Source organism: Bos indicus x Bos taurus, chromosome 21, assembly GCF_003369695.1.
Source record: "Bos indicus x Bos taurus breed Angus x Brahman F1 hybrid chromosome 21, Bos_hybrid_MaternalHap_v2.0, whole genome shotgun sequence".
Taxonomy (NCBI): Eukaryota; Metazoa; Chordata; class Mammalia; order Artiodactyla; family Bovidae; genus Bos; species Bos indicus x Bos taurus.
The window spans coordinates 34244728-34259942 of record NC_040096.1 but is presented as its reverse complement, the minus strand read 5'-3'; the positions used below and the strand labels follow the sequence as shown (position 1 = coordinate 34259942).

The 15215-nt window shown below is 50.2% G+C and overlaps 1 protein-coding gene across 1 annotated transcript; it reads right to left on the bottom strand.

Annotated features, from left to right (window-relative positions):
- Nucleotides 1–12: 12 nt before the first annotated feature.
- On the bottom strand, nt 13–14431 carry LOC113879554 (cholesterol side-chain cleavage enzyme, mitochondrial). The gene is made up of 9 exons (XM_027521147.1): nt 14027–14431; nt 10540–10695; nt 8285–8484; nt 7064–7267; nt 6032–6189; nt 1804–1970; nt 1437–1515; nt 777–974; nt 13–406 (listed from the first exon to the last, which is right to left on the bottom strand). The coding sequence occupies exons 1-9, from the start codon at nt 14293–14295 to the stop codon at nt 275–277; spliced, it is 1563 nt and encodes a 520-aa protein (XP_027376948.1). The 5' UTR covers nt 14296–14431; the 3' UTR covers nt 13–274.
- Nucleotides 14432–15215: the final 784 nt, after the last annotated feature.

Below are 15215 nucleotides of genomic sequence, written 5' to 3'. Positions count from 1 at the left end.
GAAAGCACTTTGCAGCGTTCACTCGTTTATTGCCTTCATGGGATGGGCGAAGAAGGGGAAGAGGTAGGGTGAGACAGGGGTGCCTCAGCTGAGCGGAAGCAGCTGACCCCTGAGTGCCAGCTTCATCTGGTCAGACCTAGCCAGAAAGGTGCAAGAGGTGTGGACTGAGCGAGCAATGGAGGTGCGGGTACCTCCATGGCCCCACCCCCTCGGGCCGTCTTCCCACACCCCAGCTAGCTGGATTGGTGGAAAGGGCAGTGCCCGCCCTCTCCGGTCACGCCTGGGGCGGGTCCTGGTTGAAGGGGCGGAAGACAAGGAAGATGGGCTTGTCCGGCGTCAGGATGAGGTTGAATATGGTGTCCACGTCACCGATATGCTGCATTTCAACCTTGAAGTTCTCCAGAATCTGAGAAAGAGGGATAGTGGGCTTAGGGGAGAGGCGGGGTGGGTCTGTCTCCCCCAGCCCAGGCTCATTCACCTGGGAGCAGTTGCGTGTGATGTGAGATGCTCCAAGTGGGTCTCCCTCCAGCTCCTACTGAACCCTGTGCAGAGCCTGAAAATACCACTAGCCCTCTGTCCCCCTGGTTCAGGCTTTCACTTTGGTTTCTATGAAACCTTTTCCACCCCACCCCCCTTCCATCATAAGTTCTGTGGGAACTTATGGCCAGGGAGCACCCGTGGATGGTGAGTGGATTTGCCCCAAAAGGAGACCGCAGGAGGTTGTTGGGGAGGGGAGACCAAGTCCCGGGAGACAGATGTCCCCAGGTCAGACTCACGTGGATGAGGAAGAGGGTCATCTCCAGCTCGGCGATCCGCCGGCCCACGCACTGCCGCACTCCCCAGCCAAAGCCCAGGTTCCGGAAGTGGATGAGGTCTTTGTCTTTACTCAGCCACCTGGTTGGGTCAAACTTGTCCGGACTGGAGAAGAAGGCAGGGTCTCGGCCCATGGCATAGATGCCCACTTGCACCAGTGTCTGAGGACAAGGTGAGCCGAGGTCTGAATAGGCCTTACCTCCTCACAGCCCGGAACAATACCAGCACAGCATAATACCCACTATGTGATCTTGAATAAGGCCTCACCTCTCCCTGAGCCTCGCCCATCCAATGCGTACCACCGAAGACACTAGGCTGGGGACGGGCCAAGAGATTGTCCTGCCCTTTTCCTCAGTCCCAGAGGACCCTCAGAAACCCAGGCAGCCCATGGAATCTCCCTCCTAACCTAGAAGTCCAGCAACATCCCAAAACCACCGTCCACTGTGACCATCCCCTCTGCCCTTCATTCACACTGGGACCACTGCTGCCAAGGACCCCACCAGCCAGCCCCAGGAAGAAAGGCAGGACAGAAGCCCCCCTTGCCACTATCTTATGCAATTGCAGTCTGCCCCTGGCCTCCCCTGTCTGACTGACAGAGCCTGCAGCCTTCTTGCCACACCTACCTTGGCAGGAATCAGGTAATCTTGAAGAACCAAGTCACTTTCAGGGTATCTCTGCAGGGTCACGGAGATGGGGTGGAGTCTGCCAGTGAAAAGCATTCAGAAGCTGATGCCCCAAGGCCTGGACAGAGGCCCAGCCCCCAGCATGGCAGCTCAGCTCCAGCTGCACACCCTGGCGGGGGGTGGTGGTCTGGAGGCAGGACCCCTCCTCCCCATTCCCAGCTGTCTTCCCCAGACTCCTCACTTCCTGCTACCCATCTTCTCCACCAGCCCATCCTTGTAACCCTGTGCTCAGGCAGCACCCTGTCCCTGCCCAGGGATTTGAGGGGGTGGGGTGGGGCGGGGCAGGCATAGGTGGGAGTGGGCTTGCCTCAGCGTCTCCTTGATGCTAGCTTTGAGAAGTGGGACCATTTGCAGCATCTTGCTTATGTCTCCCTCTGCCTGGCGTCGGGCATTCAGAACCTCCTCCCGCAGCATCTCCTGCACATTCAGGCTGCGTGCCATCTCGTACAAGTGCCATTGCAATGTCATGGATGTCTGGTGGAGAGTGTGGGGGTGCAGAAAACCCAGAGGGCTGGTTACTCATGGGGCATCTAGACCCATGCTAAATTTTCATTGCCAAACACTTCCCCTCACCCTCGTCCAGGGATCCAGAAACCACTATCCACATAAAGCAAAACACAATTCAGAAGGCAAATGTCAGGACTTCCCTGGTGATCTGGTGGCTAAGACTCTGCATTCTCAAAGCAGGGGTGGCCCAGGTTCAACCCCTAGTCAGGGAACTAGATCCTGCCTGCTGCAACAAAGACCTGGTGCAGCCAAATAAATAAATTTTTTTTTTTTTTGAGGCAAATGTCCAAGAAGCTTTTCTTGTGGTCCAAGCAGGAATGTTTGGGGCAGCACTTATCCCTGCCCTCCCCACTCATGTCACCAGAGCCCTCCCATCTTCCCCGCCAGTAGAGGGTCAGCCATATAACTAATGCCTTCTTCCAAAGGACTCCAGAGGCCTTAAGAGGCCAAATCCTACTTCTGTAATGATTGTACTCCTGATGACTGCCATTCCTCTTGAAATGCCTGTTAAATGAGCAGCCCTCTCCCCAGTAGCAGAGAAGGCAATGGCACCCCCACTCCAGTACTCCTGCCTGGAAAATCCTATGGACGGAGGAGCGTGGTAGGCTGCAGTCCATGGGGTCGCTGAGGGTCGGACACGACTGAGTGACTTCACTTTCACTTTTCACTTGCATGCATTGGAGAAGGAAATGGCAACCCACTCCAGTGTTCTTGCCTGGAGAACCCCAGGGATGGGGGAGCCTGGTGGGCTTCCTTCTATGGGGTCACACAGAGTCAGACATGACTGAAGTGACAGCAGCAGCAGCAGCTCCCCAGTAGAACTTCCCCCTAAATGTAGCATCTGCCTATAGTAGTATAGCATAAAGTGAGGCTCATAAATGCTGAAACCAGAACAACCAGACCTGTTTTATGTCAGAGTTGCAGTTAGCATGTGGTCTATACTGAGACTGACCAGCTAATCTCAGGGCTAATGTAGTGAGTGTTAACTTTCACTGGAGGTATGAGTGATCCTCCTCAGGCCCCATAGTACAGATTCTTCAGTGATGGAACTGGAATATGACCTAGGGCTAGACACATGGTGTTGGCATATTAACTTGCCAAGGATCATATTTTGGTCCAAGAGGTTTGGACGTGCTTCTTATTCCTCCCAGTGGAAGCAATTGTGAAAAAATGCCATCCAGTCACTTCCCAGCTTGAAATTCTTGCCTGGATCCCTGGAGTCCCCAGATCAAGTCCAGAGGCTGTGACCAGACCCATGGACCCCCTCCAATACCTGCCGGTTGCTCCCAGCCCACTGCCACCTCTCTCCAGCATGCTCCAGCCGCCCTGAGCTACACACAGTTCCTGAAGCCCAGAAATCTTCCTCATGCTGTTCCCTTTTCCTACAGTTCCCTTCCCAGCCTAGGAAGCAGGTGTGTACCCCTCCCTCAAGGCTCAGATCAAATGCATGTAATTGTCTCATTTTTTCCAAGGCCCAACACAGCGTGGGTACTCAGGAGATACTTGTTTAATAAGTAACAGGGCTGGTGACGAGGCATCAGGTACTGACAACACTGAGAAAAGAGGAGAGACCAACATGGCTTTTGCAGGATGAGGAGAGGGACTACTGGCTGTATTCAACTAAGTTAGGGCTTCCCTGGTGGCTCAGATGGTAAAAGAATCTGCCTGCAATGCACGAGACCTGGGTTCGATCCCTGCAGAGGGGAACGGCTACCCACTCCAGTGTTATTGCCTGGAGAATTCCATGGACAGAGAAGCCTGGTGAGCTATAGTCCATGGGGTGGAAAAGAGTCAGACACGACTGAGTGACTTTCACTTTCACTTTTCACTTTCACCTGAATTACTGGTTGTGTGACCTTAATGAAGTTCCTTAACCTCTCTGTGCCCCAGTTTCCTCATCTCAACAAAGGGGAACAGTAAAATACTGCAAAGTGTTGTTTGTGAATGCTAAATGGGTTAAAAGAGTTAATGTGAAAAGCTTAGGATCCTGCTTGCTGTATAGTGCTTGCTTAATAAATATTACCCAAGAATAACAGCTGCTCTGGTGCAGGTGAGCTTTTAGGGGGGAATCCCTTTTACATGACTGACAATGAACTATGTTTAAAATATGCTCAAAGCCTCCATCTGCAGCCCAGGAATGGAAACTCCTGCACTGGAGGTTAGAGCACAATGCAAATAGAATACCTAGGAAATGAAGTTATTCACCCAGCGGCTTTGTCACCTGCTTCTCCCCAGTCCTGAAATGCTATTTCCTCTCTCTCCTCCTGGCACAAGAGGGAAGACAAGTTGACTTTACTCTGTGGAGTGCTCTCCCTGTCCTGTAAGGCCACATTGGTCTCTCCCCTCTTCTTAGCATTGTCAGTACCCAGTACCTCGTCATCCAGCCCTTTAAGGTGAAGAGGTGGTCGTCTGGGCCCATGCTGCCTCCTTGTCCTGGGCTGAATCGTGTCCCTCCCAAATTCATATGTTGAAGTCATAACCCCCAGCACCTCACAGTGTGACTGTATTTGGAGAGAGGGCCTTTAATAAGATAATTAAGGTAAAATGAGAGCTTCCCTGGTAGCTCAGCATTATAGAACCCGCCTGCCAATGCAGGAGACACCGTTCGATCCCTGAGTCAGGAAGATCCCCTGGAGGAGGAAATGGCAACCCACTCCAGTATTCTTGCCTGGTAAATCCCGTGGACAGAAGAGCCTGGCAGGCTGCAGTCCATGGGGTTGCAAAAGAGCGGACACAACTTAGCTACTAAACAAGGTAAAATGAGGTCATATGGGGGGGTCCCTAATCGAATAGGATTGGTGTCCGTGTAAGAAGAAAAGGGAGTGTTAGTTGCGGCACAGGAACTCTTAGTTGAGGTATGTGGGATCTTGTTTCCCAACCAAGGATCGAATCCAGGCCCCCTACATTGACAGCATGGAATCAGAGTTCAAATGCTGCAACTAAAGATCCTGCATGCTGCCACTAAGACCTGGCTCAACCAAATAAATAAATATTTTTTTGAAAAGAAAAAGAAGGAAGTAAGGAAAATCATGTGAAGATGTAGGAAGAAGACAGCCATCAACAAGCCAGGCAGAGGGGCTTCAGAAGAAAGCAACCTTGCTGATACATTGATCCAGAATTATGAGCCGCTACACTTTTGTGGTTAAAGTCACCCAGTCTGTACTATTTTGTCATGGCACCTCTCACAAACTTATACACGCTTCCCGTCTGAGCCATTTAGGATATTTGAGGTCTGCTGTATTCATCTTTATAGTCTTGGGGCCTGAATCGTAACTAGCAATCAAGAAACGCTAATGAATTAACCCTCACCATCACATTGGCTTGAGGAAGTTTAAGGTTTAGGAAAAGGGAAGGCACACAGGACAGAGAAATTTTGACATTCAAGAACAGAAGCTTCTGGGACTTCCCTGAAGGTCTAATGGTTAGGACTCCACGTTCCCAGTGCAGAGGGTCTGGGTTCAATCCCTGGTCAGGGAACCAGACCCTACAGGCCACAACTAAAGATCCACGTGCCACAACCAAGTCCTGACACAGCCAAATTAATACAATAAAATAAATACTGAAAAAGAAGTTTCTTGGATATTATTCTGCCTGTGGACCTCTGGGAGACACCATGCATGATGCCTTCAGACACTGGAGGCATCAAGGGGGACTGAGGTCTGGAAGAGGGGGCATGGAAGGCAACAAAAAGATTTGGAGGGCAAGCCCAGGGCAAATTCCACTGGTTGGCTCCCAGCTTCTCTGAGATCCCGCCTGCCTTCCTGATACCAAGTAAGCTTTGTCACCCACCTGTACCTAGTCACCCCCTCTTCACTGGCAAAGAAAAAAAGGTGGATCAGCCTCAAGGCACGCTCAGTGGATGACTGACTTGAGCTCGCCCTCCTAGAAGATTAGCATCTAGGAAGTGGGGTCAGGAGAGGGAGATGGAGCCCTCATGGACAGGGGTTTCAGACAATGAGGAAGGCTGTGGGGAAAGGGCGCAGGAAGGGACCAGATGTACCTCTACGGCCACCTCACTGGGTCCTCACCGTGTCCACACCCCCTGCCAGCATCTCCGTAATATTGGCCTTGACATCCTCCAAGAGCATCTTCTCACTTTTCAGGAGGCAGTAGAGGATGCCTGGGTAATTCCTAAATTCTGTTTTCCGTCTCAGGTCCTGGTAGAAGATCTCAGTGTATTTTTCAGCTGTGGGGCAGGAAGAAAGAAAACAGAGGGAGGCCAGAAATTTCCCTGGCTGTGCAGGGGTTAAAATCCATGCTTCTACTGCAGGGGGCACGGAGTCAATCCCTGGGCAGGGGAATAAGATCGCACATGTTTCAAGATGGCCAAAAAAAAGAAAAAGCAGCGAGGCTCTCTGCAGAGGGGCAAGAAAGAGCACAAGGGCTTGAGGATTCTGGAGCCCTGCACTTTCTTGGCTGCTGTTTCTCTGAGGAGCATGCTCTATAAAGTTCCTCATACCTGTTGTGGTTTTTTTAAATTATTATTTAGGGTAAGTGCTATCATGCCCATTTTACAGATAAGGAAACAGAAGTCCATCTAAGATGATAACTTGCACAAGGTCACAAGGGTGTCAGGGCAGAGGCAGGATTTAACTCCAGACCTGGCATCATCACCACATCCCAGTCAGCCTTCTCCACCCTTTACGAATCCCTGTCACCGAAGCCCTGCTCTGTCACCAAGCACAGCCATGTCTGAAATGCTGGTCTTTAACCCATGTTGGGAATCCTGGGCTCCTTGGAAGAATATGACAGACTTCTTTAATCCTCTTTCTCCAGAAAAATCTGATCATCCTCAGGAGCCAGCTTTCTGCATACCATATGCAGGGGTTCCTGGGCCTTCCCGATGGCCATCCATGGGTTTTCTACACGGCAAGTCATAACTTGGGACAAAGCGGCAGGCCAAGGTCTGAGGCTCCCAACTGACTTTCTCTCTCCCTCTGTGTCTTTCTCCCCACTCCCCCAACCCTCAACCCTCCAACCCAGGCCTGGATTTCCCATCTCCAGAGGCAAACAGGGCTCTCCTGGCTTCCACCTGTGACTGCCCAGGGTACAGCCCTCACCTTTATTGAAAATTGTGTCCCATGCGGCTACATGGTCCGTCCAAGTCTTGGTTCTGAATAGACGGTACAGTTCTGGAGGGACGTTGAGCAGAGGGACACTGGTGTGGAACATCTTGTAGACGGCATCAATGAACTTCTGGGCCTCGGGGTTCACTGTCTCCTCCAGCATCCCCAGGCGCTCCCCAAACATGACATTGGTGATGGCTGCAAAGTTGAAGAATCTCATCCAACCTGACCATCTGAGAGCCTCAGCTCCCAGGAAACCATCGCCCCCCTCCCCAACACATGGGAGCCCTTGCATCCAACCTCAGCCTCCTTCAGTAAAGAAACTGACAGCTGAGTCCCAAAGGGCTGAAATTGCAGGAGTAAGGAAAACTGCCTTTGTGGCAGTCAGTCAGGCCCTTCAGAGGGTCATGGGACAGACCCTAAAAGGGATCCCTCAAGTGGGAGGCAGAGCCTCCAGCACAGCTGAGAAAAGGCTCAGACTGGGAGGAAACTGCCCTCTCCCGCTTCCAACAGCACCCCCCAGCAGCCTCTCAGCTTTCCTCCTGGGAAGAGAGACTTCTCATCTATGATTGACCAGAGTGGCTAAATACTTCCTGGAACAGGTCAGATGGGTGTCTGGGGGGACATCAATCCCCAGTAACTGGCCATCCAGGGCCCACTTGGCTGGTCATAAGAAGTCACAACAACCCCCAAGGGTTTCCTGCCTCTTGGGTCAGGAATTTTATGCCAAACCCTGGGCACTCCAAATCTCCTGCAGTGACCACGTGATCCCTATCAAGCCACAGGGCCTTTGTATGTATTGTTGCCTCTGCCTATACTGCCCAACCTCTTTATTCCATCTGGAAAATTCCTACACATCCTCCAATACCCTGTTTCAATAACCCACCCAACCCTCCCCTCCCCTCCCAGACTTGAAAGGGAAGGTCTCTGTCCCAAGAGAGAGAGAGATTTGCTGAATGAAAGGCCAAGTCAAACCCTGGCTTTTGGAGGAAAGGGGCAATAGGGACCCACATTCTAGAAATTCTTGGCCCCATATCATGAATCAGATGAGAGCGTGCAGCTCTCCCCGCCGGTAGCTGATGACAGAGAATGTGTTCAGTGGCTCCTCCCAGAAACCAATCCTGACACTTCTTCAGAGTCTATTCTGGGTCTCAAGGTGAGATGCTGGGTTCTCCCATCCCCAGGACTGTGGCCAGGTAGGTTCAAGTTCCTTACACTCAAAGGCAAAGTGAAACAGGTCTTCCTTGATGTCCCCTACAAACTTTCCGGAGCCCTGCTGCTTGATGCGCTTGTGCAGGAGGCTGACGAAGTCCTGAGACACTGGATTCAGCAGTGGGATGAAGTTCTTTATTGCCTCTGGAGCCATCACCTCCGTGTTCAGGACCACCCGGTCTTTCTTCCAGGTTCCTGACTTCCTGAGAAAACATGGGCCCTCAGGCCCTCATGGTCACAAACCCCAGGCCTGGCAAACACAGAGGGAACTGACTAGGCTTTCCCAGGAGGCTGAGCCACAGCTCAAAGTCCACTGCTCACATCCACAGCCCTCCCTACCCTCCCCTCCTCCCAGCTTCTGCCTGGCCTGGGCGGGACAGAGGGGAGGGAATAGGGAGGCTTGTGTGACAGAAAAAAAAAGGGTGAAGATCAAACCCCCAACCGTGCTCTACTCCCTCTGCTGCTGCTGCTGCTGCTGCTGCTTTAAACAAGATGGAAATCCTATTCTTAGAGCCTTTAAGTAACTGTCAAGCCCTCTAGTCTTGGCCTCTGCTGCAGGCCTGCCCTCCCCACCACTTCCACTTCCTCCTGGTCAGTCTCACCTCCTACCATTCAAGGGTCCCTCTACATCACCTTTTCTGGCGCCTGCATGGGCACAGCTGACCAACCTCTGCACCCCCAATGTCTCATTACTTTCATTGGTGGGGAACCTCAGGTGCCCAGAATTGGGTTAATATCCATTCCTATTCTCAACTTACGCCCATTCTTGAAAATAGATCTGTGCAAAGCCCTCTTTGTTATTTGGGGGCTTTTTATGCTTACAAGAATGTTATTATAAACTCACAGTCCAACATGAATACTAGAAACTTGATGATAACTTTCAGATGCCAACCCAGTCCTCCCACATCCTGCCTCCCTGCCTCCCAACCTAAATCTCTTATTTGCTTTTGTAAATAGCTTTAGCTGCTGCTGCTGCTGCTGCTGCTAAGTCATTTCAGTTGTGTCCGACTCTGTGGGACCCCATAGACAGCAGCCCACCAGACTCCCCCGTCCCTGGGGTTCTCCAGGCAAGAACACTGGAGTGGGTTGCCATTTCCTTCTCCAATGCGTGAAAGTGAAAAGTGAAAGTGAAGTCGCTCAGTCCCGTCCGACTCTTAGCGACCCCATGTACTGCAGCCTACCAGGCTCCTCCATCCATGGGATTTTCCAAGCAGGAGTACTGGAGTGGGGTGCCATTGCCTTCTCCAGTTTTATCTGATCAACATATATTTCCAAAACATGCTTTTTAAAAATGCATGCTTTTCAACATGCATGTTGAAAAATAAAATAAAACAAAAATGCATGCTTGTTTTCAACTTCTTATAAAAGCTGTCATGATTTGCTTTTTTTCACTCAGCTTATATCTCTAGTATCTTCTGTATTGTTGTATCATCTGTATTGTGTGAGACACGGAGTCTGTTCTTGTTGACTGGGGTCTGCCTCTGTCACTCTTTTCATGCTCCTGTTCTGCATTTAGGTGATTTCCCAGTTTTTGCTATTATGAACAACTGCATTGCAAACATTTTAGTACATATCCGTCTCAGTGGGTGGGGTGCGGGTATTCTTTGGAGTATATTCCTGAGTGCAGAATGACTGCATTATAAGCATGGGTTTATAATGGCTGCTTTATAAACATTCAACTGCAGGAAGTAATGTCCAACCATTTTCCAAAGTGGTGGCATCGGCTTTCAGTCCCACTAGCAAGCTAGGAGCACTCTAGCTGCTCCATATCCTCATCAACACTTGTTATGGTCACATTTCCTTTTTTTGATGAGCAATTTGGTGGAAAATGGTATCTATGCATTTAGATACACTGATTTGTTCATGCTTCTTACTGCTCCTTTAGACTATAAGGGACTCTCCTAGGGGCAGGGCTCCACCCTACTTGTCACTCAGAGTTCAGCACCAGGACTAGCACATAGGAGGCACTCAATAAAATGGGTCTTACTGGATGAACCAATGAATGAGAACTTTTCAAGGCCTTTAATTACTCAGTAAGATCTTCTTCCTGACCATGTTCCTGAAGGTTGGCAGGGCAGTTCACCCTCCCCATCATCTGTTTGATGGAGGCAGGAAGAGGACAGGGGTTTGTCTAGAGGCCCAGCTGTTAACAGAAAGGGCAGGACAAGCACGGTCCCAGCATCTCACCCTCAGCCTCTGCCCTTGCTCCAGCCACCCAGCATCTCCCTCCAGCCCCTGGGAGAGGACCCAGGACTCACTTAAACAGGACTCCAATGGGTTTCTGATAATATCGGTGATAGGCCAGCCAGGGCGGGATGTCATATCTCTCTGGGTAGGATCCCTCGAACTTGAAGAGATGGGCCACGTCTTCAGGGTGAATGATATAAACTGACTCCAAATTGCCAAGCTTCTCCCTGGAGGGGCAGAAGAGGGTTGCTGTGAGGTAAGGATCTGAGGAGAGTCCTGCAGACCCTGCACAATCAGGGCACAGGACCCAGCTCCTCTGTAACCACTTTGCGGCTGACAGCACGGAGCAGACCGGCCTGGGAGTGGATCCTGGCCCATAGTTTCCTCACTGTATGACTTTAGTCTCATCCTCTGAGTCTCAGTTTCTTTAGTGGAGATAAATACAGTACCTGCCTGACAGGATTGCTGAAGAATAAGATGATATGAAATCTATGAGTGTGGCTCCTATTGCATGTATCTGTGCTCAGTCTGATTCTTTGTGACCTTATGGACTGTAACCCACCAGGCTCCTCTGTCCATGGAATTCTCCAGGGAAGAATACTGGAGTGGGTTGCCATGCCCTCCTCCAAGGGATCTTCCTGCCCAGGGATTGAACCCTCGTCTCTTGCGTCTCCTGCATTGGCAGGCAGATTCTTTACCACTGTGCCACCTGGGAAGACATTCTCTAAGTAACAGCTTCGTGCTCATCTTATCATCACAGTGGCTCCTGCACATCCTCAGGACCAAGCCCACCCCTACCCAGGGCCTCCCCTGGATCATCAGGTCCTCCAATGTTCATTCTTCCTGTGTGTCTACACTCTCAGCACCCTCCACCCTCTCACCTATGCAGAGCTCAGAAACATGGCACTTTCATGGCAGCTGGGAGTAACCCTGGACTAGAGTGACTCCATGTAGCTTGCTGGGCAGGTCACACACCAGGCCAGGCAGTCCCTTCTAAGCTCTAGGATTGAAGTTCTGGAACTGGTCACCCTCCCCCAGGAATTAGAGGCCCAACAAAGTACTCTGTCACTATTAAAATAAAACTGAGGTAAAACATCAAGCCCCAGGTATAAATATACCTTAAGGCACTTTGCAGAGAATTAATGTACAACTGTCATGAAACAACAGAAAATTCTGCTTCTGACTTGTATCTGCCTTTTGCATAAGAAAGTTAATTCAAGATACACTTCAAGGTAAAACATAAAAGCATACAAGTATAAGCCAAATTCTCATTCTCTCCCTCTCTCTACCCTCCTTCCCCTCTCTTCCTCCCTCTTCCTTGAGAATGGAGAGGGAGGGGGAGGGGAGAAGACTAGGCTGGGGAGTGGGAGAGAGCATGGCTTTAGCCACTAACCCACAGAGCCCAGGCCTATCTTCCCCAAGTCTCCTTGGCCGACCATGGCCTCCCAGAAAATCCCCTCAGTGTTTTTCCAGCTGCCACACATCCTCAAACCACTGACTCCATTAAAAACAGCTAAGCAAAGTCCTTGAACTGCTATTGTTATTATCAATTCTACCTCTGGGAATCTAGCCCAAGGCAGCTATCTGACATCAGTGATGCCTGATGGATGAAAATGTTCATAGAAAAAAAAAAATGTATAAGGATGTCTAATAGTTAAAAAAAAAAAAACAAAAAAAACCTAGAGTGGTCTAAATATCCACTTTTAAAAGCTAGCTGAAAAATATATGGCTATCCATACTATGGGCTACTATGCTGTCTTTTAAAATTATATTAAAGAGAGAAAAGAGAAAAGAAGTCCTTGGTACATTATTATAGGACAACACAAAATAGCATATAAATACATTCACATTCTGAATGGTACATAAATATTATCAAAACTGAGATTGTATTTGATATCAATTTTTCTAAACTATTGAATAAAGAACAGGAACAGACTTGTATTAAGGGAAAGTCCATGAAACTTGTAAATTCCTCATGTTCATTTAGAAGTTTGTTATCTCAAGGCTATAGTTAGACTACTGACACCCTGAATAATATAATAATATGCATGCTCACTCATGTCCAACTCTTTTCGACCCCATGGACTCTAGCTCACCAGGCTTCTCTGTCCATGGGATTTCCAGGCAAGAATACTGGAGTGGGTTGCCATGTCCTCCTCCAAGGGATTTTCCTGACCCAGGGATCAAACCTGCATCTCTTGGATCTCCAACATTGGCAAGTGGATTCTTTACCACTAGCGCCCCCTGGGAAGCCTGACACCCCGAACTGGAAGCCAAACAATCAGGGTTCCAGCCCTGGCTTTGCCCTGATGAACTGTGTGACCTTGGCAAGACCCTTCTCTCTGGGTCTCAGTTTTCCCATCTGTGAATTAGGAATAATGCCAAATTTAAGGACAGGTTGCAAGACTCAGATGAAAGTGACTCAGAAAATAGGGACTTTATAAAATAAAGAGTTCCTACAAGGGGCTAGGAACAGGAAGGAGGAGGAGGGGAGGAAGCAGGGAATAATGAAAAAATTCATGAAGTAAGACTGGGGAGAGAGGCTTAGAAGGGAGAGAAAGAGACAGAAAGACAAAGAAGAGAGACTAAGGAGCAAACTTCTTCCAAATCTAACATTCAGCCTGGGGCTAAGCGGGTGCCCTGTCTCCAACCAGTTCTAAAAAAGCACTTATAACTGTAAAAGGGGGAATTCCCTGTCAGTCCAGTGGTTACGGCTCAGTGCTCCCACTGCAGGGGACACAGGTTCAATCCCTGAAGAGAACTAAGATCCCACAGGCCACGCGGTGCATCCCCCCAACCAAAAATAAAAAAATAAAGTAAAAGTAAAGCATTATACTTCCTGGTGTCTCCTCCCTGCCCTCAGGCATCATCTTTGCCACCTCTAATCCCCCTCACCTATGCTCTCAGAAAGGAACCCAAATGTCTCTTGAAGCCCACCTACCTTAGAAACTGCTAAACCAGAACAAGTGAGGCCTCCCTCCCAAGGGCAGCCCCCAGACCTCACCCCCACCCCAGGGCAAGAAGGTGGGGTACAGCGAGGCCAAAAGACCAAAGGCTCTCCCTCCTGGCTGGAAGCAAGGCAGATGTTTGGGGAAGAGGGACAGCAGCCAGGCCTAGTGGAAGGGACCAATCAGCCACTCAGAGTCCCACAGGCCAAGGGGAGGCAAGACCAGCACCCCGGGTAGCAGGACAGTCTTCTAGCTGAGTGATCAGGGCTAGAGTCCTAACCTCTTTGAACTTCCTTCTCCTCTGAAAATGGGGATGACAACCACACCTTGCAAAGTGTCCTGCAGATAATGGAGGTACCAGGGCTTATTTTCTTGGCCTCCCCACCTCCCCAAAGTTTCTAAGGGTGTAGAGCCCGGGGACTGTTGAGGCCTCAGGGCTGGGAAGTGAACCCACTGTCTGGGAAGCATTAACTCTACTCCTGCCACTGCCAGGCAGGAAGAAATAAAGTCAGAGGTGAACCAGAGCCTGGAAGGGGAGGGCAGACCTTTCAGGGAGGGGGCCACCACAGGCTTCCCTATCCCGCCAGCCCCAATCCTCTGCCAGGCTTACCTGTAAATGGGGCCATACTTCTGGAAGTTCTCGATGTGGCGAAAGTGGATTCTCTGTGAGCCCTTCTCCCTCCAGAAATGGTAGAGGTTAAGCCAGCCATTGTCACCAGGGGAGGGGATCTCACTGTAGGGGCGAGGGGTCTTTGTGGAGATGCCAGCTCCCTCTCCAGTGCCCACCCTGTGGTGGCCCCAGCCCTCCCCCACTGTGCTCAGGATGGGTGGGCAGGCTTTGACCAGGGCTGAGCGGAGGGGAAGCCCCCTTGCTAGCATGCTGCCCCCACAGCTGCTGCTGTCTCTGCTCGTACTGCAGCAGGTGACTCTGGCCCTGGGACCCTGGGACCCAGCTTATAATCACCAGCTCAAGGCTAAGTGAGAAGCTGACAGGGCGGTCAGCCTCCTCCGGCTGACTCCAGCCCACACAGCTCCTCCCAGACTCAGTACTGTAAACGAAAGAATGTAACCCATCATTCCAGTTCTACAACATCAAGCGTCAGCCACTGTGGTCACCCACCTGAGGGGACTCCCTCCCTCAATGCACCCTGAGGAGACTTCAGGATGAAGAAAAACAGGAAGCATTTGCATTGTACTGGTCCCTAGATACGATGTATATCTAAGGGAAAATTTCCATGACCCCGGATTCTTGCACACATAACTTCCCTGGTGGCTCAGTCGGTAAAAAATCCACCTGCAATGCAGGAGACAAGGGTTCAGTCCTTGGGTTAGGAAGATCCCAGGGAGAAGGAAATGGCAACCCACTCCAGTATTCTTGCCTAGAAAAATCCCATGGACAGAGGAGCTTGGTGGGCTACAGTCTATGGGGTCGCAAAAGAGTCGGACGGGACTTAGTGACTAAACAACAACATATATAGCAAAACACAAACCATTCACTTGAGGTGTCTGTTGTTTGGGATTAGCAGTGATCTTTTTATGTTTGACTACATGTTCATCCCCCTTCTCCCAGCAAAAAAAAAGATTGATATAAACCCTAGCTTTTCCCTTACTTCTTTGGAACAGATCGTCGGAGCTGGCTGAGAGCCGTCTCCTAGGACAAAGTCCTGTAGGAGAGCAAAATCTGCCACCCAAAATATCTCTTTAGAATGCAGATAATTTAAAAATGAAAACAATCAAAGCCCAAAAGCCTTGGGAAAAATTGACCTTCCCTCTAACTGCTGAAGAATTTAAACAGAGGG